This window comes from Macaca mulatta, chromosome 14 (genome assembly GCF_049350105.2).
Source record: "Macaca mulatta isolate MMU2019108-1 chromosome 14, T2T-MMU8v2.0, whole genome shotgun sequence".
NCBI classification, from domain to species: Eukaryota; Metazoa; Chordata; class Mammalia; order Primates; family Cercopithecidae; genus Macaca; species Macaca mulatta.
This window is the reverse complement of record NC_133419.1, coordinates 12,317,421-12,343,488: the sequence shown is the minus strand read 5'-3', so window position 1 is coordinate 12,343,488 and position 26,068 is coordinate 12,317,421. Positions and strand designations below refer to the sequence as shown.

The window sequence follows — 26,068 nt, the reverse complement described above, 5'->3', positions numbered from 1 at the left end:
CCCGCACAACCCCTTCCTTCTGTTGCTGCTGTGGGGATCTGCCTAGGGAGAGCTGGCCCAGTATACCCACCTGGGACACACCCAGAGAGTGCCAGCCTGAATGGCACTGCCAATAGTCCGATCCTCAGGCCTTTCACTCTGCACCTCCCTGCTCCTCCAGCAGTAATAATGAGACCCCCTGCATGTCAGTCACATGTGGCCCCAGGCCAGGCACTTGGCCTCCTCACAGTGAGCGATACTGGGAGGCTGGTGTTCTTGCAACCCCACTGGCAGCTGAGGAAATCTGATTTGTGTCACACTTTCTCCAGCATCACTCAGATGTTGTTCATCCCCTTTTTCCAGGAATTGGGGCTCAAAGAGGTTGTGACTTGCCCATACCTCTTGAGTGGCCAGGCCCCAGTTCCAACCTGGATTCTCTGACACCAAGCCCCATGTGTTTCCCACTGTGCCCTGCAGTAAACAGAAGTGCTAATACAGAAGCATGTTAATACATAATTAATCCCACCTCCATCCCTTGGGCCTTTTCTCTCTCAGACGCCCTGAGCACCGCCCAGATGTGATCTCATGTGTCCTGCCAAGGCCCCAGAAGAGGGGAGAGGAGGCTGGGCTCCGAGGGGCCATGGGGACTAGGAGCCAGCCGCTCCACTGCCAGGCCCAGCCCCACCACATGCCCGCTGCCTGCCTCGCCCTCTGCTCTGGGTAGGGAAGCTGCCGAGGCTTGGGCACATCTCAGGTACCTGCTGTCTTCCTCTGGTCTCCTGGATTATACGAACCCGTAGGAGGAAAGAAGCCGGGCTTCGATGAGACCCCATGTGGTGGAGATGTGTGCACGCGGGAGCCCAAGGCTCTGCTTAAAGGGAAGGAGTATTGCTGAGGCTTTTTCTAGTGCTTTCCTCTAAGGAACCCTTAGTGTATCTTGTTTGTTCTCACATTCGAGGGAAGCTGGCAAAGGGCAGTTCTGTGTCACAGGGAAAGGGGCGGATGAGGACCCTGAGAACCTGCCCTTTACCAAGTCTCATCCCCGAGCCTGCTGAGGTCACACAGCAGCAGTCAGTGGGGAGTTAGGTTTTCTTGTTTTGTTTTTAGAGACGGAGTTTTGCTCTGTCACCCAGGCTTCAATGTAGTTGTGCGATCACAGCTCACTGCAGCCTGGAACTCTGCAGCTCAAGTGATCCTCCTGCCTCAGCCTCTGAGTAGCTAGGACTACAGGCATGTGCCACCATGCCCAGATAGTTTTTTTTTGTTTTGTTTTTTTTAAATAAAGACAGGTTCCCCGTATGTTGCCCAAACTAGTCTCAAACTCCTGACCTCAAGTAATCCTCCTGCCTCAGCCTCCTGAGTAGCTGGGACTTAAGCACCACCACATCTGGCTGAATTTTAAAAAATTTTTTTTGTGTGTGGAAATGGGTTCTTACTAGTTGCCCAGGCTGGTTTCAAACTCCTGGCCTCAGTGATCCTCTAGCCTCGGCCTCCCAAAACATTGGGATTACAGGTATGAGTCACCATACCTAGCCCATGTTAGGTTCTCTCTCTCTCTCTCTCTCACTCTGATAATTACAAGCTGAACATGTTAGGTTTTGAACTTAGTTCTGACAGATTCCAAAAGTGGGGATCGTCAAAGCGCTGGGCCATGGTGTGGAAATTCCTGGCCTGTCTACCTCCCGGGCGTTGTCAGGGCCCAGAAGAAAGTGGGTGAGAAAGATGATAGCACCTTAAGGCTCCGAGTCTTCTGTGGGATTATATTCCTGAGGCAGAGGCTGCAGACCCTTATAAATTGAGCATTGCGGGGTGGAGAGAAAAGTGGATCCTAGGGAAATTAGAGATCATCTGGTCAACCCCCTCATCTTCCAGATGAAGACACTGAGTCTCTTAGAAGAGAAGTCATTTCCCCAGGTCCTTCCCCTTCTCACTTACAGCCAGGCCGTGGCTGAGGCGCCCTCCGGGCCCCCGGTTGGGAGAGGGCTTGAGTCTCCTGGCTGCATCCTGAGAACGTGGCTTTCTGTGCTCTTTCCTGGAGGTGCCCTCTCCCTCCCACAGGATGCTGTACGGAGGTGGACGCAAGTCACACTTGCCCGGATGCACAGGGAGGTGGAGGGGAGCCAGGCTTGTCAACGCTGGGGAGCCCTCCAGTAGCAGGACCACTCACTGCATTACCACAGGCAAATCACCCCACAGCCCCTTCCTGCCACAGTGGCCTCATCAGTAAAATGAAGATGCCACATTTCCTCCCTGCCTCGCCCACAGCGTGGTCGTTGGTAGCCAGTGAAGTCGCATATGTGGGCAGTTCAGGATAGGGCTTTGGATCCCAGGCATGGCCAGCAGATGGTGTGGAAAGAGGCCGGGGCTGGGAGTCAGGAGCCCTGGGTTCTGGGTGCAGCTCTGCCTTGGCTCCTGTAATCTCCTATTTCTGTCCTTCTCAGGCTGTGCTCAGAAATGGTTTCTGTTTCAGGCAGCAGGGATGTGATGAGCTCCCCCAACCTGCCAAACCTTTACTCAGTGCAGGGAACCTGGCAAGGAAGAAAACAGGCGAGACCCCTCCCATGAGAAGCCACACTCTGGTGAAGGGAGCCAGACAGTAAACACATTAACCAGAATTTTAGATGGTGAGAAGTGCTGATGGGAAAACAGAGTCCTATGATGGGGGCGCTTGGGGTACCTGAGATTTGGCAGGCAGGTCCCAGGAGGGGATGTTTGAGCTAGGAGCTGAATGACAGGAGGGAGCCAGCCATGCAGAGCTCTGGGGGTGGGGGTGGGGGTGGCGGTTCTGTCCAGGCTAGAGGAGGAGTGAGGACAAAGGCGTTCGGCACGCCTGGCCTGTTGTAAGAACAGAGAGAAGGCCAGGGTGCCTGGGAGGTGGGTGAGGGCAGGCAGAGGCCAGGCCACAGGGCTGGCAGGCCAGCGTGAGAGGGAGAGGGCTTTCTAAGTATGATGAATAGCGTCGAATGACTGGAAATGGTGGGTGAGTGGATGGAGGATGGAGGATGGAGGAATGGATGGATGGATGGATGGATGGATGGATGGATGGATGGATTGATGGATGAATGGATTGTAGGCACAGCTATAGGGTGATCCCTTTTCTCCCCGTCATGAGCGTCATAGCCAACACTCCTATAACAAAAGGCAGGTTAACAAGAGGAAAGCATAACAAATGTGTTTATTCAAAGTTTTACGTGACATGGGAGCCTTCAGAATGAAGACCCAAAGATCCAGGGAAAACTCCATTTTTACACTTAAGTTTGAGGTGGAATGGACAGCCAGGAAGAGCTGTGATGGGACGAAAGGAGTAAGACACCATGGGAGCAGACCGAGTGGGGAAACCCAGCAAGGCCTGCCCTCAGATTTTTCTTGGCCTCTGTGTGCTGCATTCCTTCCTTCAGGGCATGCGGCAGGATTCCGAGTGGGGGTCTCATGATCTCCTATCAAACAAAGTAGGTCAGAGAATTTCTTTTTTTTTTTTTTTTTTTGAGTTGGAGTCTCACTCTGTCACCCAGGCTAGAGTGCCGTGGTGTGATCTCGGCTCACAGCAACCTCCGCCTCCCAGGTTCAAGCGATTCTCCTGCCTCAGCCTCCCAAGTAGCTAGGATTACAGGCGCGTGCCACCATGCCCAGCTAATTTTTTATATTTTTGTTAGAGACGGGGTTTCACCATGTTGGCCAGGCTGGTCTTGAACTCCTGACCTGAGGTGATCTGCCTGCCTTGGCCTCTCAAAGTGCTGGGATTACAGGCGTGAGCCACTGTGCCCAGCCAGAGAATTTCTTTATGGCCAACTCTTACACAGAAAGGCAGGGAAAGGCTAATACTTTTAGGTTTTGTGGGTGGCTTTAGGGGAAAGGAGTTCTGGTTTCTTTGAGCTGCCTTGGAAAGAGGAATTCTAGTTTCTATGGCTTGCCTCTGGGGAGAGTGAGGGGTGGGGAAGAGAATTCTAGTTTCTATGGTTTGTGTCGGGAGAGTGAAGGGTAGACAGGAAGGCAGGAGAAGGCCAGAGGAAAGCTTTGCTTCTGAGGCTGTTTGTGAGGCCTTCACTTTGGGGTACCATTTTCTGAGCCCCAACACATGGTTGGAGGAGTGGGTGACTGGCATGCAGAGACCCTCCCTCCATTCCCCTCCTGTAGTAGGTTGAATTAGCTCTGAGAGCTCCTCTGCGGAGTCCTATTCATGGTCGGGGCTAGATGGCAGGAAGAGCGGGGAGCTGAATGTTCAGGAGAATGCCTCAAATCCCCTCAAGCGCATGATTGGGGACCCTCGGCGGTGGGGGCAGAGCCCACTGACTGCCCCTGAGTGGGACTCCTGGACTGGTGTCCTGACCTGCTGTGCCCGGGCTCGCCTGAGCTCGAGTCTGGGCTGAGCTGAGACTGCGGGGAGGGGGAGGACACAGACTTCACCTGTGTTCACAGAGCCCAGGGCCGACTCCTGGAGCTGTTGCTCTGAGGTTGGGGTGGGCAGCCCCAGGCCTCCGTTCTCAAGGCGTTCTTCTGGGATCGGGTGCCCCCTCTGCCTGCCCGATTGCACAGGACAGACAGCTGGGGTTGTCTTTGACAGTGCCAGTGTTACAGTGGGCAGTAAACATCCTTAATACCCGCCCTGTCTGTCCCCATTTTGTCTGCTGAATCTCCATCTGGGCCACCCACTTCTCTTCACCCTCGCGCCCACCTTGGCTTGTTCCCAGGCTCAGAACCCAGGGCCTGGCCCTGCCAGCCTGCCTGCCTCGGCCTCCTCTCGCTGGCCTGGCCCTGGACTTGGCTCCATCCTCCAGGCCTCCACTGTCCTCACATCTGGGCCCTGCTGCCAAGGGTATCCTCCAGTGCGCCAGTGCGTGTTCTCCGCCGCCCTCTCCTGTGGTCGCTTCCCTCTTCTAGTCCTTCCGAAACAGCTCCAGCTCCGAGCTCTGCAGGCAGCCTCCCCATCTGAGCACGCATCAGAGGATTTTTCTTTGTTGTATGTGAAGGTTCACTTGAAGTTTCTTTCCTCCTGGACTGCAGGCTCCATAAGGGCTGGCACCGTGTCGGTTTTTATTTGTCACCATCCACCCAATCCCTGACACGTAGTAGGCACTCTGGTGATTTGTGGACGGATGGAGAATGGCTGCATGCACTAGTTTGACTTTAACCAGATTTCAAATGTGTTCACACCACCCAGGGTCCACCCCCAGAGCTGTTTCCAGCCTTTTCTACTCTGAGAGCCTGCCCCTGCCCTAAGCCAGGGAGCCTGGAACCAAACCCTGGCCATCTGTGGGTGTTGGTGTCCTCACACCTGCTGGGGCCAGTACCACCTCCTGTCCTTGCTCCTGGGCCAGCCCAGCCTGGGGTTTGAGGCCTGGGCCTGGCTGGGACCGCTAGAGGAGGGAAGGGCTCACTCAGAAGCGTGCTACCAAATGGAAGAATGAAACTGTCAAGGACTCATCTGAGAACTGCAGAACAGCCTCACAGGGCCGCTTTCGAAGCAGAGTATACCCCAGGGAGGCTGCCAGGGTGGTGACGAGTTTGGAAACCAGGCTGAATCAAGAATCGAGGACAACCATAGGACTGAGAAGTTGGGGGCGGGGAAGGGACTTGGGATCAAATGGCTTTGGAGCCTTCACCCTTGAGCTGGAGTCCAGACGGGGGTGGGCGTGGAGGAGAATGACTAGCAGCGGGTCTCAGGCTGAACCAGTGGTCCTGGGTGCCATGTCTCTTTCGGGTCTCTTGGGCTGGCCAGGGCTCTGCTCCTAGGGACCTGGTATCTGCACCCTGCCCATGAACATGTCGAGGTGCAAGTTGGGGGAAGCTCTAGGTTTGGAAGCCATCTCCCCTCAGTGTTGGGGTTTTATCTCCTGGCCGAGGGAACCTGCTTGTGATTGGGGGTGGGCTCTAACCTGCAAGGATTTTCTGGTCAGGCAGGCTCTGTCTAAAACAGGCGGGGGGTGCACCCAGGAGGCCTCAGAGCCCATGATTCTAGGTCACCTCCTGCAACATCCAGAGACAGGAGTGGTATTTATAGCAGCCGGCGGCCACTGAAGGTGGAGGAGTCAGCATGAGCTGTGACGCAGGCTGACCCCGCTGAGGTCCCCTAGCTCTTGCTGACTCCCTTACCGCCACCCCCACCCCAGAGTCTTCCTAGGACTGGGCCTGCCGAGGAAGCAGGCATTGTCACATTGCGTCCCCAAACCCTGGAGGAGACGAGGTGCCACTTTCTGCCTGGCAGGAGCCTTGGCCTCTGCCGATCTCACCAGGACGTTGTCTGGCTTGACAACCCCAGCTGGGCGTCCCATTAGCACTGCTGGTCTCTCTCAGACATTGCCGTCAGCTCCTTCTTAGAAAGGTTCATGCCTTGGAGTTACAGCAGCTTCACTGACCTCCCCTGGGCCAGTAGGCATTAGCGGGAGCCTGTCTCCTCCCCACTGCAGATGGTTAAGGGGGCCGAGGGCACCAGCCCCTGGTTGACTGGGATGAAGCCCTGCACTCCCGCCACCTCTCTGCCATGTCCTCGTTAAGTGGGAGTGGAGTGCCACTGGGGCCAGAGGGGCTGTGCCGAACATGTGGCCCCAGCTCCACCTCCCACCACACCCTGAGCAGGTCGGGAAGCAGAGGCCACAGAAGTGACAGCGTGACAAGGCTGGGGCCCCAAGCTCCTGAGGGTGAGTCCCTTGGGAAGGAAAGTGATGCCAAACTCCGGGATTAGAGGTCGAGCAGATGAGTCCTTACCTACCCAGAACAGAGTGGGTCCATGGCCCTGCTCAGGCATGGGCAGGCAGAGGCTGGCACTTTTCAGGGGTCTGATGGGGTTGCCCTCATCGCGGAGGCCTGTGCTCCCCTCCCCTTTCGAGTCTCCGTGTTGCCCAGAGCCTCCTGGCTTACTCCCCCACAGGCCGGGAGAGAGGCAGGTGGAGGCCAGGGTCTTCCTGGGACCTACAGTGTAACGGAGGAGGCGAGGCAGGCACAACAGAAACATGCAAGAAAGTGGGTCACAGGCTTACCTGGTCATTTGTGGGCTGGTTTGCCAGGGCTGGGGCTGAAGGCCAGCTGGGACAGACACCCAAGCAGGCCTCGGAGGCTGTGGAGGCCATGTCGGGGAGGAGTGCCCGAAGCAAACGGGGCTATCTGGAGAGGAGGAAATGCCTGGGCATGGGGTGCACTCAGTGGCTGAGCAGGTGGAAAGACAGGAGCTGAGAGTGGGCGTGCCTGGCTGGCAGGGACAGAGTCAGATGAGGTGGATGGTGTGGGTGCTTACAGCACAGCTGGGCAGGGCAGGGTAGGGGTGCGGTTGGTGTAGAACTTTATAGCTAATGGTTGGGAGTTTTAATTTTATTTAAAGGGCATTTAGGAGTCATAATATGCTCTTGAGAAGGGAATTTATGTATGTATGTATTTATTTATTTATTTTATCATTTTGAGGCTGAGTCTTGCTCTGTTGCCCAGGCTAGAGTGCAGTGATGCGATCTCTGCTCACTGCAACCTCTGCCTCCCTGGTTCAAGCGATTCTCCTGCTTTAGCCTCCCAAGTAACTAGGACTTGGGAGGTGCCCCCTACCATATGGTGCCCCCATATGGTGCCCCCTACCATATGGTGCCCCCTACCATATGGTAGGTGCCCCCTACCATACCTGGCTAGGTTTTGTGTTTTTAGTAGAGATGCAGTTTCGCCATGTTGGCCAGGCTGGTCTTGATCTTCTGGCCTCAAGTCGTCCGCCTGCTTAGGCCTCCCAAAATGTTAGGATTACAGGCGTGAGCCACTGCGCCCGGCTTGGGGGTTGATTTAATTAAAGCTGTATGTCACCAATCGCCTCCTCTGAGCTGGAGCCTGCTCTCAACACTTTACAACTTTTATTTATTTATTTATTTATTTATTTATTTATTTATTTGAGACGGAGTCTTGCTCTGTCGCCCAGGCTCCAGTGCAGTGGTGTGATCTCGGCTTACTGCAAGCTCCACCTCCCGGGTTCACGCCATTCTCCTGCCTCAGCCTCCCGAGTAGCTGGGACTATAGGTGCCCACCACCATGCCTGGCTAATTTTTTTTTATATTTTTAGTAGTTGGGGTTTCACCATGTTAGCCAGGATGGTCTTGATCTCCTGACCTCGTGATCCACCCACCTCGGCCTCCCAAAGTGCTGGGATTACAGGTGTGAGCCACCGCGCCCGGCCTAACACTTTACAACTGTTAACTCACTTTGTCCTCCCAGCCACCCCAAGAGGGAGGCACTGTCATCATCCTCATCCTATTTTATAGACAAGGAGAGGGCTGCATTGTATATCGAAGGTCATAACTCTGTTGCCGTTTGAGTAAATCAAGGCACTGAGACCAAAGCTGGGTCCAGTCCTGTCCTCCACCCAGCAGCAGGGGGCCTTCTGAGCCCCTGCCCTTTACTGGAGGCCTTGTGCTTGGGTCCCGTTTTGCCCTGGCTGGGGTGATGGGAGGGAATAGGAAGGTCTCAAGGACAGAATTGTCAGCTCTAGGCCCAGGTGTCTAAGCTTCTGGGTCAGTGACTTTTTTCTGTGGCCCCTTTTGCCCTCCTGGCTTAGGCGAGGGGAGGAGATGCTGTGATCATTGTGTGAGCTCAGATACCTGTATGGAGCCCCCAGACTCTCTCCTTGGCCATTCTGCAAGTAAAACTCTAAAAGTCAAGGCTAGAATGGACCTGAGAGCACATCCTGTTCAGTGGCTTTCAAACTTTTTTTTTTTTTTTTTTTTTTTTTTAAGACAGAGTCTCAAAAGCTCTGAGCTAGTTTGGGAGGCTGAGGTGGGCTGGAGTCCAATGGTGCGATCTTCGCTCACTGCAACCTCCACCTCCCAGGTTCAAGCAATTCTCCTGCCACAGCCTTCCAAGTAGCTGGGATTACAGGCGTGCACCACCATGCCCGGCTAATTTTTTGTAGAGATGGGGTTTCACCATGTTGACCAGGCTGGTCTCGAACTCCTGACCTCAGGTGATCCACCCACCTTGGCCTCCCAAAGTGCTGGGATTACAGGCGTGAGCCACCGCGCCTGGCCTTCAGACATTTTTAAGCACTGAAATTATTTTGTTCAAACACAATGTTACAAGGAATCCCAATATGTATAGCCGCTGAAAGCTGCTCTGATTGACATTGCCTGCAAGCCCGCTGAAGCCCGCCCACTATGGCCATCTCCCCTCATCTGGGGTCCCTGAGGGCTTCCGGAAACCCACTGAAGAGCCCTGAGATCCCCCTCATTGAGCACAGAAGGAGAGGAGGGTGACAGGGAGGGGACGGGGCCAGAGCCTGTGTGCCATTGGTGGCAGCAGATGCCACCTCCCTCTCCAGCCTTCATGGGGGCAGGGGATGTTGGCCCTTCCTGTCACATACTAGAGCTCTGCAGACCTCCTCCCCTGGGGAAAGAGCTCCTGTTACAAAGTCACTTGATCTGTGCTTGCTTCTGAGATGCCCGGGAAACAGTCGAAGGGAAACCCAATAGCCCAAGTGGCCAACCTGTGCCCTAGATGGCCATGCAGCTTAAGGAGGTGGCCCATGAAGCGTCCCCACCTTTGAGCAGCATGCACCCACTCCAGCCAGACCCCGAGGGCCAACCCACAGCCTGAGGAAAGGAGGCGGCAGGACCAGGGCTCAGGGTAGGCTGGGCAAGGGGGCGGGGGCCCCAAGAGGGGAGGTGTCAGGTTAGGTGTGCCCACTTAGCATATCATTAACAGCTTCGTTAGGGGGCCCCCTAATGAAGTGGAAGGTGCTAATTCTTCACTGAGGCATTGCCAGCACCCAGACGGAGTCTCCTCTCGAGGAAGCTCTGAGAGGAAGCTCTGAGAAGCCAGAGCACTGGGATTCGTGCTGGGAGCTGATGAACTGCCTGGCAGGGCGGCCATCTGGGGAGTGAGCTCCCAGCAAGTGGCTCCTAGGAGAGGGGGTGTCTCTCGGGGGAGGAGCAGAGGGTGGGGCCAGTGGAAAGCTGGAAGGGCAGATGGGCTTAAAAGGAGGGGGGACCTCTACCTCTCAGGGCATCCTGTGTCTGAGCTGGGAAGGGGCCTGCAACGAGACACCCTGAAACTCAGACATGCAAGCAGATAGATGCGGGGCATCCTGGCAGGATCTCAGGCTTTGGAGTGTTCTAGAGTCTTGTGGCCTTGGGTGAGAGCTCTGTGGTTCAAGCTGGTCCAGGGGTGTTGAGTCCCCTCTCCCTGGGTGGTTATGGATTAAAGGAGGCAGTGCCAGTACGGCTGTGCTGGCTCCTAGGAGATGGAGCCCTCCCTGCCCAAGAAGGCAGGTCAGAGGATTACGCAGGCTGGAAGGGTGAGGGCAGGTGTGGGTCAGACTGCTCACCTGTCTGTTTGGGAGGGTTGACTTAGATTGCAGAGAGTTGAGAGTTATTGCCCCTGCCATGCAAGGTGAAGAAAAGGTTCTGCACACATTGGGGAGAGATAGTTACTGAATCACAGTAATGGCAGCTCCTGTTTTCTAAGAGCTGAGCACTTTATGTGCATTATTTCATTGACTCCTCATGACTCAGTCCCTATGAAGTGAGTACCTTCATTATTCCATCTTACAGATGAGGAGACTGACGCTTAGAGAAGTGGCAGTCATAGACAACTAGAAGTGATGGAAGTAAGATTCAAATCCAGGGCTGCCCCGCTCCGAGGCCAGGAGGCAGCCCTCGGTAGGCTCATTGGATGGCCACACCCTCCAAGTCAATGCCTTTGAGAGTCACATTCCCGGGAGAGTGGGGTAAAGACGTGTTAGGGCATGAGGGGACTGAGAAGACCACGGGGGCAGGTAGAAAGGACGCAAACCACGGACACCCTTCCCCACAGACAGGCAGGAGAAAACAGCCTGGTGCCACCCATTGTGGGGCAGTGTCGGCCTTTGCGTGAGGGCTTGGAGAACCAGGCTGCCCGGCCGCGACCATCCCAGAGGCCAGCAGAGCCTGTCTGGGCCTCTCCAGAGGGGACATGGACGTATGGGATGTGGGCTTGTTCCGAGTTTCAGAAAAATGAATAATCTCCAAGGAAGAATCTAGAAGCCAGACCTGGCCTGGCCAGAGCCTGAGGGACTCCTTTCATTATTGGAAAACATCGTCGGAGCCCAGAACTGAGTGGGCTCTGGTAGGAATCCCCCTGGGAGGAGAGGTCAGAGGGAGGCTGGGGGCAGGAGGAGGGCCCAGCCTGGCCACCAGGGAAGGGTCCTGCTGCCCTCCTGGCCCTCACTCCCCGCTCCCCAGCAGCCAGCCATCCTTCCAAAACAACCAGCAGGAAACGAAAGGCCCCAATTGATTCCCAGGGAGTTGGCTGGTGTCAGTAGCAGGGCTGGTGGCAGATGGCAAATTCTGCTCATTGTAGACAAGTAGAAAATAATTAGCGTGAGAACGAGTAGCTGGAGCCTTGGTAATAAATGGAGCCCTGGTGAAGCCTTCTGGGGAGAGGCCTGGAGCACAGGTTCTGCAACCTCAGGCCTGGCTCTGCCGCTGAAGAGCTGAGTGGCCTTGGGCAAGTTACTTAGCCTTTCTGGGCCTCCATTTCTTCATCCATAATACAGGGCATAAGAGGTTGTTAACAGATTACATTGAAAGAGGTAATCCTTGTGAACTGCTTGTTAAAGTAGCCGGCGTGTAGTAAATGCTATGTAAGAGTTGTTTTTAAGTAAACACGATTGAATAATTGTTAGAACTATTTCTGGGTCCAGCAGGATGGCATTGCCCCCAAGTCGTTGGGACTTCTCTTTCCATCCTCCTCCCTGAACTCTGTGCCCAGCTCCCTGACTACTGTTTTATAGGGAGGGGTCTCTGGCCAAGAGGCACGACGAGGGCACAGAGAGAACACAGCAGGTCGACCTGGCTTCAGAGCCTGACTCGGCCACTCACTCACTAGGTCTTTAAACTCTTGGAGCCTCGGTTTCCCCATCCACGACATGCAAACAGCTAGACCCACCCCTGGAGTTGAGTGAGGATGGTTATGTGGCTGGCACATGGCGAGGGGTGGAGGAGGTGCCTCCCCTGGTCCTTCCAGGCCATCCTGGAGGAGAGTGGGAAAGGCGTTTGTTAGCCTAAGACCCTGGGTGGCGGGTAGGAGGGGACAAATGTCAGTGGCCTCCCACTCCTGCCCCCGGCTGCACCAGGCACACTGTTTTCATCCCTAGGCCTGGGCGTGTGAGGACCTATCTCACGCTGAAATCTGGCCCCAGCCCTGGGCAGGCTCCGCTCTGCCTTCTGCTCCTGCACAGCTGACGTGTGAAAAGCGACAGCTTTCAGGCCCCTAACTTGGGTTGCACACACCCGGGTACAGGCTGGTGGCGCACGCGGCCCCCAGCCCACATGTGCTTTCTCTCCATCGTCTCCCTTGTCACCTTCCCCCTCCTGTGCTTTCAGAGGCCAGCCACTCGGCCACTGGGAAGAAGGGGAAGGCACTGCAGCCCCGGGAGCCCAGGGTGGGACCTGTGGGTCCTTCTGTGTCTGTGTTTGTGAAAATAAGGAGTCAGACTGACAGGTGGAGAAGGTTTTTTTTTTTTTTTTTTTTTTCTTGCAAGTAATTCAAGGAGGCTGCTTGAAATCCCAGCTCTGCGATGTCCTCGTGGAGGGATCTTCAGGCAAACCATTTTGCCTCTCTGAGCCTTGGTGTCTTCATCTGTAAAGCTGGGGTAATACCCTGCAGCCTGATGAGGCTGGAGTTGGATGACACATAGTGTTTCTAGCGCCGTGCTCTCTCCTGACTCCGCAGCCTGCTCTGTGGAGTTCCTCTGGGCTCGGTTTTCCTCATCTGCAGAACAGGTCCCATGCTGTCCCACACGATTGTGAGTCTGAAGCCAGATGAAGACCCAGAGAACTCCTCAGTCTGTAAGAAGAGGTTTAGAGCCAGCTTTTGAGTTCAGAAACAGGCGCTAAGGTGAATCCTGCTTCTCAGAAGCAGCATGCAGAGGTTAAGACCTGGGTTCTGGGCCTAGGCTGTGTGGCTGTGGGCAAGTCACTTCAGCTCATCTGTCAAATAAGAGGAAGGGTAGTACTTACCTCACAGAGCTGTTATGAGGACTAGGTGAGTTCATGTTTGTAAAGGGCATATACGTGCGCCAAGACCTTGTAGGCAATTCGTAAATGTTAGGAGAACCGAAGCACCCGACTTATAGGTGGCTGAGATCATTCTGTCCCTGTCACCACCCAGGATCCTGGAGCCTACAGTTTCGCCAGTGCAGAGAGGTTAACTCGCTCCCATAGTCCTGCAGCCGCAGAGTGAACAGCTGGAATCTCACCACCGCCAAAGCCTGTGCTAAAGAGAGCAGGACCTGTCTGCCAGCCCAGCGCGGCCAGACAGTGACCTGCTGGTGAGCCTGCCCTAGCTGGGGTGGAGCCTCTGAACACAACGCTTCTGCTGGGGGGTGGGTCACCAGTGTCCTGCGGGGGCCACCGGGGGACCCAGCCTCACTGTGCTAAGTCCCCCAGACCAGATAAGCTCCTGCCCAACAAGGCACATTCAGAATCAGATGACCACAAGAGGATAGCAGGCAGCAGGCATCAGTTCCTCTCAACTATTTTGGACCACCTTCCAATTTCAAAGCCCTTTCACATAGAAATCCCATTCATCATGGAAGTGGGAGTCCTGGGCTCTCCCTTCAGGACACCAAGGGTCAAAAAACCCTGCAGAGCGAAAAAGAGCCCTTACAGACTTGCCAGTTTCCGCATTTACTTTGGCCACCAGGAAGTGTGGCGTCCAGTGCTAGTTTTACATATAGCAACTGTGGGGGCCCTTATGTCTCACACGTGTGCAATGGACTCATCCTCCCGGCCCTCTATTTTGATTTACTGGGGCCTAGAGGGATTGGGACTTTCTGTCCTGGGGACACTGCTCTTGGTCCAGCACTAGGCAGCCCTAGGATGTGGCTGGATCTGGTCCCCATCACCAGCCCCAGGAGGCAGGAGTAAAATGGAGGCCCGGGGAAGGTGGCTCTCTGGATCTGTCTGAGAGTTTCCTCTCTGTCACCACAGCTGCTGCAGAGCAACAGGGACTCCACCGCTGGAGGCAGGAGAGCCAGTCACAGGTGACTGAAGTAGGCACATGGCTGATGCCTCCCTGCAGATTTATCTCCAGTGAGGGAGCTCCTGCAGATTTTGCAGGCTTCTGGGAGGTTAGGCATCTCCAAGAGCGTGAAAGAGAGGATCTCAGCCCAGGCTCCCTGGGGTGACAGGCTGCTAATGCTGTTGTCAATGAGGAGTTTGAGTGGGGGATGTAGTGAGGTAGGGAGCAGGCTGGCCTGGGGGCTCAGGCTGTGTGTCCAGCACCTGGCAGTGACGCTGCAGGGATGGATATCATGGGAAGAGCTGGGGCCTCTGTGTTCTTTCTGAACCTCAGGTTCCTCTCCCATTTTAAAAGGGGACAGTGGGACTGTTCTGAGACTCCTTTTAACTCTGACCTTTGTTAGGTGTGGGCTTTGGATGGCAGCAGGAATGACCTGCACCTCCTGCCTGCCTGTCCTCTTGATCCTAGGATGGTGTCAGGCAGTCTCTGCATGTCAATCTCATTCTTCAGTAGTAATAGTAATGGCAGTGGCAGCATTTGCTGAGCAGTTACCAGATGACAGGTGCTGTTTGAAGTGTTGACTGATTTAACCCTCCTGATAATTCGGAGGTAGATACTCTTCTTATCCCTGGTTTAGAAGTGAGGAGACTGAAGCACAGAGAGGTTAAGTACCTTGTCCAAGGTCACACAGCCAGTAAGTGGCAGAGCCAAGACTCAGATGCAGCCTGTTTTAGAGTACAGGGTCTTAACCACCCCTTGCACACTCTGTGGAATGAGAGCGACACTGCGACCCTGTGTTACTGCTGTGAGGACTGAAGGCAGTTAGTCTAGGACTTGGGACACAGAAGGTGCTCAGCTAATGTCAGATGGATCCCTATGGCTGGACCAAGAGCTGGGGTTCCCAAGCTCATTGTCCAGTTCCCTGTGGACACTCCAGAGGGCTGAGCCAGCACGTTCTTCCCACCCCTCACCCCCCTGGGAGCTCTTGGAGCCCCATCTGCTGGGAGCCCGGCTGCCAAGGGACTCTGCTCCCTAAAATCTGCTCCCAGAGCCAAGCCCACAGGGTGCCTTAGGACGAGGGGCCGAGACCCAGCCTGGGGTGCTTTTCCCAGCAGCACCGGAGCACTCACGGTGGGGGCAGGCTCTTCCGGCAGGGCTTCTGTTTGCTTATTCCAGCCCTTTCTGACCAGCTGGGCATCAGCAGCACCTTCCAGACCCCAGCACCCAGTCACAGGTCACATCACAGGAGGTCCCCACAAAGCCCTTCAGGTGTCTGCTAATGCAACGGCAGCCATCAGCAGATCCTTGGGGTGTGCAGGGCCTGTGCAGGGTCCTGTAGTGACGTCATCCCAGCCCGTTCTGACCACAGCCTTGAGAGGGGTGTTGTTAGCCCCATTTTACAAGAGAAGAAACTGAGGTCCTGGAACAGTTCATCTAGCTAGAGGAGGGGGAGAGGGTTCTCCCTGAGCTGTCAGGGAAGGCACTGGGGTGGGAGCCCAGCCTGGCAGTCAGGAAGGGAGGGACATTTCCCCAGAAGGGAAGGGTGTGAGCTCAGAGGGGGAAGGAGCCACTGTCTCAGCCCTTGTGACTGGGAGGGAAGCTGTGCTGAGGAGGCCATGGGGTGGGGCTGAGGCGCTTGAGCCAGGCATTGCAGCTGGCACCCGGAGGTGTGGCGATGGATGCTGTGAGACCCTGGCCCCAGAGACTGTTTGTTGAGCTGGGCAGCAAGGAGTCAGCAGGTTAACGGTAACACAGTGTAACCAGGGCCACACTGGGGGAAGGGGTCCGGGGTTCCCATAAGGGAGTAGCCATTCCTCCAGGAGGAATGCATGGGGCCTGTCAGGGAGGGCTTCAAAGAGGAGGTGACTTTTAACTGACCTAGAGAGATGAGTTGGATTTCACCCATCAGAACTGGAGTAAGCAAAGCATGGACTATTCCAGTGATGTGTTTCTGGGGAGCAGCACGTTTGGGGGGTGTTGAGAAAGAAGGATGTGGCAGTGTAAGAAGGTGCTGGAGAGCCTTCCCAGCCAGAAGGACTTGTCAGCTGAGGGTGGGCTCTGTGCTGGCGTCTGTCTGCACTGGGATCCCTTTCTGCCCAGGGGAGAAGGGAATGCATGGATTCAGAGAGGGCGAGGCATGTGCCTGAGGTTGCACTGCCTGTCAGTGGAAGGGTAACGGAAGCCTTTAGCTGTCGCCCCAAGGACTTGGACTTTGTCCTGCAGGCCATGGGGAGCCAGGAAGGTTTTTAAAGTAGGGGGCAGCATGTGCATTTTTAAAAAGAGTTTGCATTTTTAGAAAGAGGAACTCCCAGAATGGTTAGTACTTAGTCCAGGGGCCTGAATCACCAGCAGGAAAATGGGGCTGTGTGGGTGGGGGAAGAACGAGGCTTCCTTGGGCTGCTTAAGTCATTCCATCCATGTGAGAGGGTTCCCGGCACCCCATTCACACTTGCCCGTGCTGGGGGTCCAACCAGAGGCAGGAGGAGCCCCCAGCAATGCCCCTGTGGCCCCTGCTGGAAGGTGTGCCGTGCCTACCCTGGAAGCCCCGCTGGTGTGGGATAGAAAGGGCAGGCAGCGCCCACCCCCGCCCCACTGTGGCTGTTAGAGGGGAGGACCCCATGCCTCAGGGGAGGAGAGCCAGAAGAGGTGCTTTGTGGCAGCCCCAGACCAGGAAGTAGCCTCTGCCCTCCCCACTCCTGAGACATTTCCTCCAGATGAAATCACATCCCCAGCAGGGGAACAGGCCCTTATTGTGATGGGCCGGGGTCTCTAGAGAAAGGGCACCATTCAGGCCCTTAAAAATAGCAGCCCCAAGAGATGTATGAATTGACTTGGAGAGTGGTGCGGCCCACCCCCAAGCCCCATGCAGCACAGGCCCTGCCACCCCCACCCCAGACCTTGACTTGTTGGTGACCAGCTGGACATTCCACCAGCCCAGGGGGGCGGGGTGGCTGGTCCAGCAAAGGGTTCCCTGCACTCCCTCCGCCTTGCCCGCCCCAGCTCAGACAGTTAGGGCCTCTGCAGACCTTCTCTCATGTGATTCTCACCAGGACTTTTGGAGGTAGGGATAATCGACATTTTACAAATTGACATTTTACAGTTGAGGAAACTGAGGCACAACTCATAAGTCACGCAGTGGGTATGTGGTAGAGCCCGGGTTCAAAACCAGCGAGCCTGGCTCTTGCGTCCCAGCCCCTGTGCCTCGGATTCTGTGGTGGTGGGCCAGCCACGGGTGCAGGCCTGTCACTGGGTACCCAGCAGGGTTGGCCCCATGAGCCCTGCCTCATGCTCTAGGTAGGCACTGGCATTGACCATGGCAGTTAGCCTAAGGCTGGTCACGCCGAGGTGGGGGCAGTGGTTACCACTGGTCATATCCCTCCAGCGTCTTGACAGTCCTGCAGCTACCTCTGCAGGGCCCAGTGCCAGGTTCGGCTCACTCCTTCCAGCCTGAGAGCTGGGGCGAGCGGGCATGGTTCGGGCAGAGGAGGGGAGTGCAGAGTGAGTGTGAGCATGTTGGGTGGATGGTGTGTGATCTCGAGGAGTGTTAGCTGTCCTGGGCTCCATGGAGCCAAGGGTGGGAGTGAGAGGAGGGGCCTCCCAGGGTGACTGAGAGGGGCCATCCATGGGGTGGACCTGAGAAGGAGATATTCTGGGCTGCTGGCAGGGGCAGGCCTGGGGGCAGGCTGGGTAGAGCCAGACCCTAGCCCTCCAGCTAGCCCCTCTGGGACAGCACTGCCCCCTTCTCCACCGGTCTGGCCAGATCAGAGCAGGATGCAGAGCCACAGCACCTGCAGGGGCGTGCTGCTCCCCCATCTCTACATTCATTCCATTCCATTCCATTCATGTGAGGGGCTCCTGGGAGCCCCGACAGCCCCCTGAGCCCGACCCGGCACTGCGCCTCACCCTCTGAGCCACCTGGAGGTGGGGAGGAGGCGGCAAGACCAGCTGTTGGCAGCTCTGTTCTGCCCCAGCCCAACTGCCACCCGTGGTGCTCTGGCCCCCTCCTGTCCTATCATGTCCAACCCTAATCTGAAGCTGGTGCTGTCAGCCACATGTCACAGGCACTGCTGAAGCCCCGGCCCCCTGCAGTCCACAGACCACCCCCTTCCAAGCCCAGCCACCCCACCACCACGCTCCCTCACTCTCCTCCCTTCTCCCCGCTTCCCAGAAGCTGAGCTCCGACTCCTCCTTGGAGAGAGAGTGGGATGATGTCACTTCCTGAGGGTGGGGGGAGGAGTAGGCACGACCCCGGCAGGCTAGCCCGCCAGCCCGCGCCAGGCCACAGCTCGCCAAGTGACTGCACCGGGGATAGGGAGGCGGGCCGGGCGGACATGCGGGCTGGCCACCCGGCCCCACGCCCTCTCGCCCACCCTGAGGGCTATGCCCACTGGCCAAGGGAGACTTGGCTGCTTTCTCCCCAAATGATGCCGGGCTCCTCGGACACACATTTTTCCCGGAGCCGCCACTGGGGAGAGGAGGATCTGCCGCCTGCCCCGGACCAGGTGCCATGTAAGCCTCTACTGGCCTCAGGGGGCAGCTGCCCACCAACTTGGTCCCCAGCCCCCTGCAGCAAGGCTCCCTCTCCACAGTTTAGTGTAGGGCTACCCTAAATTCCTTTAGGGGCATCTCTGGGGACCTAACTCCCTCTTGGGTCGCCTCCCACCCGTGCTGCCTCCTTTCTGTTCGGGGTGCTGAGGAGTGGGGGCCCTGAGTTCCTGGGCACTCTTTCCTGAGCTTGCTCGAGGCTGATTTGAATTCAGCTACTTCAGAGAGTTGGAAATCCAGCTGTAAAAGCTGCATGGCTCAGGGTGGGCTTGGGAGGTATGGTTGCCGGGAGGGTTGTTACCCCAAAGGGCTCACCCCATCCTTCTAGCAGTGTGGGGTGGAAGGTGTCCCAAGCCCTACTCCTGACCCTGCACCTCAACCGTGCCCTTCCCTTCCTGGAGGCATAGCTGTGGTGGGGACTTCTGTCTGATGGGTTCAAAACCAACTCATAGAGCATGCTCTTGGCTTCTAGCAAAGCAGGAAACTGAAGCCCTCATTCAAGAAATGCTTACTGAGCACCTGCTCTATGCCAGGCACTCCTCACCCTCCATGTTTGTCAGTCCCAGCTGCCAGCTATACAGGGTCCCTTGCCCCCACCTTCCCAAGGCCGTCAGCTTTCCTCCTTCACTGCCAGGCTTTGTGCTATTGGATGGGCTTGTTCTTGGTCTGGGAAGCCCCTCCCTTGACTCCAAGGGCAGTGTGCACTGGGCCAGGTCTAAAGATTATAGGGTTTGAGGGCTGGGCTGAGGGTCCCACTGATCCCATGAAGGAGGAGAAAGGGGGTCTTTAATAGAGCTAAACAGTGACTGTTGGGGTAACCCCAGGTAGAAACCAATCCCTAGGGGCTAGTGCCAGTCTCGGGGGACAGGAGAGACCCCAGAGGGAAGGCTGAAGTCTGTGTCCTGCTGCTAAGGTCCTTTGTGTTGGCTCCTGCCCGGAGATGGGTCAGCACTTCCAGTGGCCAGCTCCAAAAATGCCTGTGCTTCTGGCCACACCAGGGACTGGTCCCGTGGCCCAGGAATGCAGTGGCCCTGGGTGCTTTCACCTCCTCAGGCAGCTACAAGGTCCTCTGCTTTCTTTCAGGAGGTGAGCACCAGGTCCGCTGAGCCTCTGCAGAGCCGCCAGCCATGCCCGGGATCGTGGTGTTCCGGCGGCGTTGGTCTGTGGGCAGCGATGACCTCGTCCTACCGGCCATCTTCCTCTTCCTCCTGCATACCACCTGGTGAGTCCCCAGGCCCAGGGGCACAGGCCTGGGTTTGGGGAGAAAGGCCTGGAAGGAAGCTTTCTGGCCATTTGTTCCTCCCTGCTTGGGCCCAAGTCCTGACCCTGTCATGCCCCCAGCTGCCTGGAGGAGGTGCCTGAAACATCGAGCCCCTTAGGGCAATACCCACATGGAGCCGAGACCCCTGCTACCTTTGCTGGACCTGCCCTCAACACTGGGGGGAGTTGCTGCCGCTGTCTCCCCATGGCTAACCCTGAGTCTTTTATTGGCTGCCCATGCCCTTCTAGGCATTCGATGCCAGGTGGACTATGGTCTTATGGAGGAGGCGCCTGCTGCCACCCCACCTTCCCCTGAATCCGGGCTGGGGAAGGGCCTGCCTGCTAGTGGCATCTTGAGGTGCAGGGGCCTCCTGGCCTCGCTCACATGGGCATTCCTGTGACAGGTTTGTGATCCTGTCCGTGGTGCTCTTCGGCCTGGTCTATAACCCGCACGAGGCCTGCTCCCTGAACCTGGTGGACCACGGCCGCGGCTACCTGGGCATCCTGCTGAGCTGCATGATTGCTGAGATGGCCATCATCTGGCTGAGCATGCGCGGGGGCATCCTCTACACGGAGCCCCGCGACTCCATGCAGTACGTGCTCTACGTGCGCCTGGGTAAGGGCCACCCACCCTGGGGTGGTGCCCCAGACAACTCCCACCTCTCCATTCATTCAGCCAGTATTTACTGGGCACTTGTTGTGAGCCGGGCCTTGTTTTAGCACTGGGGTACAGCAGTGAACTAAGGCCTTCTATGGCTTACATTCTAGACTAGGGGTCAGCAAACTGCAGCCTGAGGGCCAAATCCAGCCTGCTGTATGTGTTATTAAATAAGGTTTTGGGCCAGGTGCGGTGGCTCATGCCTGTAATCCCAGCACTTTGGGAGGCCGAGGCAGGTGGATCACAAGGTCAGGAGTTCGAGACCAGCCTGGCGAACATGGGGAAACCCTGTCTCTACTAAAAATACAAAAATTAGCCAGGTGTGGTGGCACACGCCTGTAATCCCAGCTACTTGAGAGGCTGAGGCAGGAGAATCACTTGAACCCGGGAGGCAGAGGTTGCAGTGAGGCGGAGGCGGAGGTTGCAGTGAGCCAAGATCGTGCCACTGCACTCCAGCCTGGGTGACAGAGCAAGACTCCATCTCAAAAGAAGAGAAAATAAGGTTTTATTGGAACATATCCTTTCAGTTAGGTATTGTCTCCAGCTGCTTTGCCTTACAACAGCCGAGTTGAGGAGTCCCAGAGTCCAAGATGTTTAATCTCTGACCCTTTTCAGAAAAAGGTGCTGACCCCATCCCAAACCATGTGCATCTCTTCAAAGCACGTCTTCCTTGTGATCCTTCTCAAAACAGGCCCCCTGCTTCCTGGGAACCCCCTCAGGGGTCTGGGCCAGCTCGCCAGGGGACCAGCCTGTGTCCTCTTCCTGGGCTTAGGTTGCAGCCCCTTCTTCTGGTCATTTCTAGTGAACACTGCTCTTGTGCTTCTGTGCACTGGGCTAAGCCCTTTTTCCTGTGTTAACTCACAGGGAGCGGGTGTTACTGTTCTCCGTTTATAGATGAGGAAACTGGGGCCCAGACTTAGCCCCCCTCAAGGTCACACAACTAGTAAGCATGTAAATATTGGAACTGGGATTTGAACCCACGCTGTCTGGCTCCAAAGTCTGGTCTCTGAGCTGCCACACTGCTGCCCACAGAGCTGGGGCTTCCCAGGCTGCCCTCCTGAGGCCAGCAGATCTCCTCAGCCACCACTCCATACCCCTCCCCTCCAGTCTTGGCCCCTGAGGGGCCTGAGCTGGATGCAGACCGGCTGCAGACCGGCTGCTGGACCCTTCCCTTCTCCTCCATCAGGTTCCAGAGGCCTCTTGCTGGGAAATAGTTTCCATGAAGTGAACATGCTCTCATCTAATTTTTGCACAGTCCTATGACATAGATGTTGTCACTCCCATTTTACAGATGAGGAAACGGAGGCTCAGAGAGTATAGGTAACTTGCCTAAGATATGTCTGATTCCAGAGTCTGGACATATGATTCTGAAATCCTGAGAGAATGAGGAAATGGGCCGGGCACGGCGGCTCACGCCTGTAATCCCAGCACTTTGGGAGGCCGAGGCGGGTGGATCACTTGAGTTCAGGAGTTCAAGACCAGCCTGGCCAACATGTCAAAACTCCGTCTCTACTGAAAATACAAAAATTAGCTGGGCCTGGTGGCAGGTGCGTGTAATCCCAGCTACCCTGGAGGCTGAAGCAGGAGAATCGCTTGAACCCAGGAGGCAGGAGTTGCAGTGAGTCAAGATCGCACCATTGCACTCCAGCCTGGGCAACAAGAGCAAAACTCCATCAGGGAGGCCCTGGGGACCTGAGAGCACAGAAGCTCGGAGAGATGGTGGGCCCATTGCAAGCGATCGGGCAGGGGCCAACAGGACCAAATGGTGACAGGACAGGCTTGGGCCTGGGAGGTGGGGTGGGGGAGTGCTGCTGGCCCACTGCCTCTGCCTTTGCTACTGAGCTGGCTGAAAGCCCCACAATAGGAAAGGCCAGGCCAGGGTTCTAGGCCCTTCCCTGGGGGGCAAGTGGCAGCCATCCTTCAGCCAGGCCTGCTCTCCTTGCAGCCATCCTGGTGATCGAGTTCATCTATGCCATCGTGGGCATCGTCTGGCTCACTCAGTACTACACCTCCTGCAACGACCTCACTGCCAAGAATGTCACCCTCGGTATGTCTGGGTGAGGCCTGCTGGAGCCTCAGCAGCCCCAGGGGCACAGGGGACAGGATCAGTTTAGAGAGGAAGAAGCTTGGGTATTGCCAGAGGGAAGTGGCTTCTCTGGGGGCACCAGCAGGTTGACTGGGCGAGGCTGCTTCCCTCACCCTTGAGGCCTGCCAACTACCCTTGGGGGACCCTGGTCTGGGGTGGGCTGCGGCAGGCACAGAGCTGCTCAGGTCAAGTCAAGGCTCCTCAACACCTCCTTGGAAACCCACAAAGCTGCCTGCTCTGAGCCAAGAGTGGCCCTCGGGGTTGTGGGTGGGCAAGAGGGTGGCCACGTATGTGGCCAGAGACTGGGACCAGGGGCTTTGGAGCCTGGCTTTTGTCCTCAGCAGCATTTGGGGTTAGGGAGCCTCCAATGTCCCTTTCTTCAGAGCGGGTGAGCCAGAGAAGTGTCCCCAGCGCCTCTGCCTATTGCCTCCCACTGCTGCCCGCAGGAATGGTTGTCTGCAACTGGGTAGTCATCCTCAGCGTGTGCATCACTGTCCTGTGCGTCTTTGACCCCACGGGCCGCACCTTTGTCAAGCTGAGAGCCACCAAGAGGAGGCAGCGTAACCTGCGGACCTACAACCTGCGGTCAGTCAGCGGGCTGGGTGGGCAGTCCCAGGGTGGGCTTTGCTGACTGGTGGGCAGAGGTCTCCATTCTCCAGGAGGCTATCCCAGGCCTCCCAGACTGCATGCCAACCTCGTGTGAGCCATGGGCATTAGTCAAAGGGCTTAACTGCTCCCTGCCTCAGTTTCCTTGTCTATAAAGTGGGAATAACAATTCTTGTCTCGTGATGTTGTTGTGAGATTTAACCGAGATGATACCTGCAGAGTGACTAACACAGTGCTCACACGGGGTAAGTGCTCAGTTAATAGTAACTGTTGTCATCGTTGTCACTGCTGATAATAACAATGATAATAACAGTGAAACCAAGCATTGCGTGTAGTAAGTTACAAGTCCAGCAGACAGACAGCTGTCATCTTCCCCATCATATGGGTGGAGAAACTGACATACAGAGAGATGATGGGACTGGCCCGAGGTGGCACAGCTCGAAAATGGTAACACTGGGAACTAGCCCAGGCTGTCTGGCTTTAGAGTCCTTGCTTAACTAACTGTTAAATTAGGCTAGGCTGCCTCTAGGATTCAGAGATTGGGAGAGGTAAGTCAAGGAAAGCTTCCTAGAGGGCATGAATTTTGCATGATGTTTTAAAGATGGGGAAAGTGTGCCATGGCAGACAAAATGAGAGAGGGCATCCAGGCAGTGTCACAGTAATTTCTGTTTGTTGAAAGAAAAAGACAGGGGCTTCCAGGGTGGGTCCCAGTACCTCCTGTTAATGGGGCTTCTACAGTGCATTATGTAAGGAGCTCCCCATGCCGAGCCCTTCACACAATTCATCCATTTAATCCCTTTGTGAACCCCGGCATGGTTGTGAGATCCATTTCACAGATGAGGAATCCCTGTCCCAGAGAGGGCAGGTCACCTGCCCCGGGTCGAGCTGCTGAGGTGCAGAGCTGGCACCACACCTGCAGCCCAGAGCAGCAGCTCAAGCGCCCTCACCTGGGGAGCAGGCTGCCTGGACGCCCCCGCCCGGCAGGAATTCTGCCCATCCCACCCTCCTGCGCTGCTGTGTTCGGCTCCCCGTGGACCTTCCACGTCAGCTCAGCACTGCAGCCAGAGCCACACCCGTGCCTGCTCTGGCCACGTCCCAGCCCAAAATGTCAGGTCTAGGAGCCAAGGCCCCATAGCCCATTTTCCCTCCCAGCCCAGCTGGCCACCACCACCCATCCCACAGTGCTCTGGGGAATCCTGCTTGGCCAGCACACTGTCCCTTCATCAAGCCCTGGAAAGTGGGACATTGGTTTTGGATATACAGCTGTCCAAGTCCCTAAGATCCAGCAGGTCCCCAGAGCAGCAATTCCCTGCACCCTTCCTACCCACCTTCTTTAGCCCTGGAAGACCCTGTTGCCCTCCTCGTGGCCATCTGCCTTATGGAGCCAGGGTTGGAGAGCAGGAAGCGGTCCTTAGAGAGACGGAGGAGCCAAGAGGCTCAAAAATGGCCTGGCCTGTCACTCCAGATGGATGTTAAGTGCCTTGAATGCATCTGAGGGCCACCCTTACCTTCCTCTCCTGACCACCCAGCATCAGGCTTTTAAGGGGCCAGCACATGGCACAAAAGCAAGCCAGCCCCTTCTTGCTCGGTTTGGAGGTCTGCACTTTTAACGTTGGATCTGTTGTCTTTACGCTCAAAACACACCGACTGCAGACATCCAGCCTAGGAGGAACCTCTGTGAATAACTGGCGCATTGCTCTGCCTTTGGGTACAGATTCCTGGAGACCCTGAATCTCCATCCGAGCAGCCAGACCCACTGGGGGTGGGGTTGGGGGGTGAGAATAGACAAGGGCAACCATGTGGGTGAGGGATGGACCCCTCTGCCTAGGTATCAGATCCGAGGAATTGGGAAATGCAGAGCCTCATTTAGCCCCATAAATTTCCTGTAAGTAGAATATGTAAGTGTCTGAAATCCTTTCTGGGGAAAAGCAGGTCTTTCTGGAAGGTCTGTTCCAGGCTTTAGAACAAGACGACAGAGAGGCCCAGTACCCTGCTGACCTCTCCCAGGGTTTGAGTCTTTGGACACCTGAGCTGCAGGGTAGCCCCCACTTTGGGCTCCCAGCTCTGAAGCCCCAGAGCCTGCCTGTGTTCGGTCTTCCAAAAGCCAGGTCTCTCCAGCACTCCCTCTTCCACCCACCCACCTTTGGCCAACAGCACACACCATCTTAGGCTAGCAGGAGTCCGTCAGGCAGTGCCGCTGCTGGCCAGCAGCCAGGCCACTGGCCACCAGCTCTGACAGGGCCTGGGCCCTGTTACCCCCAAGAACCCCCTGTGGGAACCCTTTGGTAAGGTCCTGGGAACAGGCTGCCCTGTTTCCAGAATGTCTGGGTCCCAGCTCTTCTGGTCCAGCCCTCTGACCTCACACATACCGCCTCTCCTGCTTTGCAGGCACCGCTTAGAGGAGGGTCAAGCCACCAGCTGGTCGCGCCGGCTCAAAGTGTTCCTCTGCTGCACGCGGACGAAGGACTCCCAGTCAGTAAGTACTGGGAGGTCGCTTCCCTCTGGCTCACATCCTGTGGTCAGGTGATTAAGGGGCTGTTTGCTCCTTTGGCAAAGCAGGATGGGGCAGGGCTGGTGGGAAGGAGCTGGGTTTCCAGCAGCAAGTACAGCCTGCTCACACAGGGCCTGTTATTCACTGAGCCACTCGCTCCAGCGTGCAAGACCGCGTCCACTTGCTTTGTCAAGGGAACAGAAAGCTGTGAAGACTGCATCGACTCCCTTGGAACTTACACTGTAGTTTAGGAGAAGAAATAATGCAGAGTCAGGGTGACCTAAAGACAAAGAAAAGTAGCATTTCACCAGCAGCAAATTAATCAAGAGGGCCTGGCAAAGCCGATAGGCATTTAGCACGGTCTTAGATGGGGACACATAGCCTTCAGCACCTGGGAGCTCGGAGGAGTGGCCAGAGGGTCAGACTTAATGCCAGGGCACTGCAGAAGGAAGACACGGCCAGCTGGGGGTGGCCCCCAAGGGGA

General features: G+C 56.2%; 1 protein-coding gene across 13 annotated transcripts in view; it reads left to right on the top strand.

Annotated features, from left to right (window-relative positions):
* The window catches only part of DAGLA (diacylglycerol lipase alpha), a 68,188-nt gene that overhangs the window by 21,311 nt on the left and 20,809 nt on the right, over nt 1-26,068 (top strand). For 5 of the 13 annotated variants that reach the window (XR_013403705.1, XM_077962629.1, XM_015113991.3 and 2 more), the window contains 5 exons: nt 19,567-19,705; nt 20,148-20,359; nt 22,347-22,448; nt 22,934-23,072; nt 25,482-25,569. Coding sequence is in view for 11 of the 13 variants with exons in the window: in XM_077962629.1 (XP_077818755.1) it covers nt 19,611-19,705; nt 20,148-20,359; nt 22,347-22,448; nt 22,934-23,072; nt 25,482-25,569 (636 nt within the window). In the remaining 2 variants the exon portion in view is untranslated. Of the gene's footprint in view, nt 1-15,522; nt 15,685-16,160; nt 16,204-18,209; nt 18,448-19,536; nt 19,706-20,147; nt 20,360-22,346; nt 22,449-22,933; nt 23,073-25,481; nt 25,570-26,068 lie in introns of those variants that run through there. The other 8 variants (XM_077962630.1, XM_015113992.3, XR_013403708.1 and 5 more) reach the window with 6 other exon arrangements.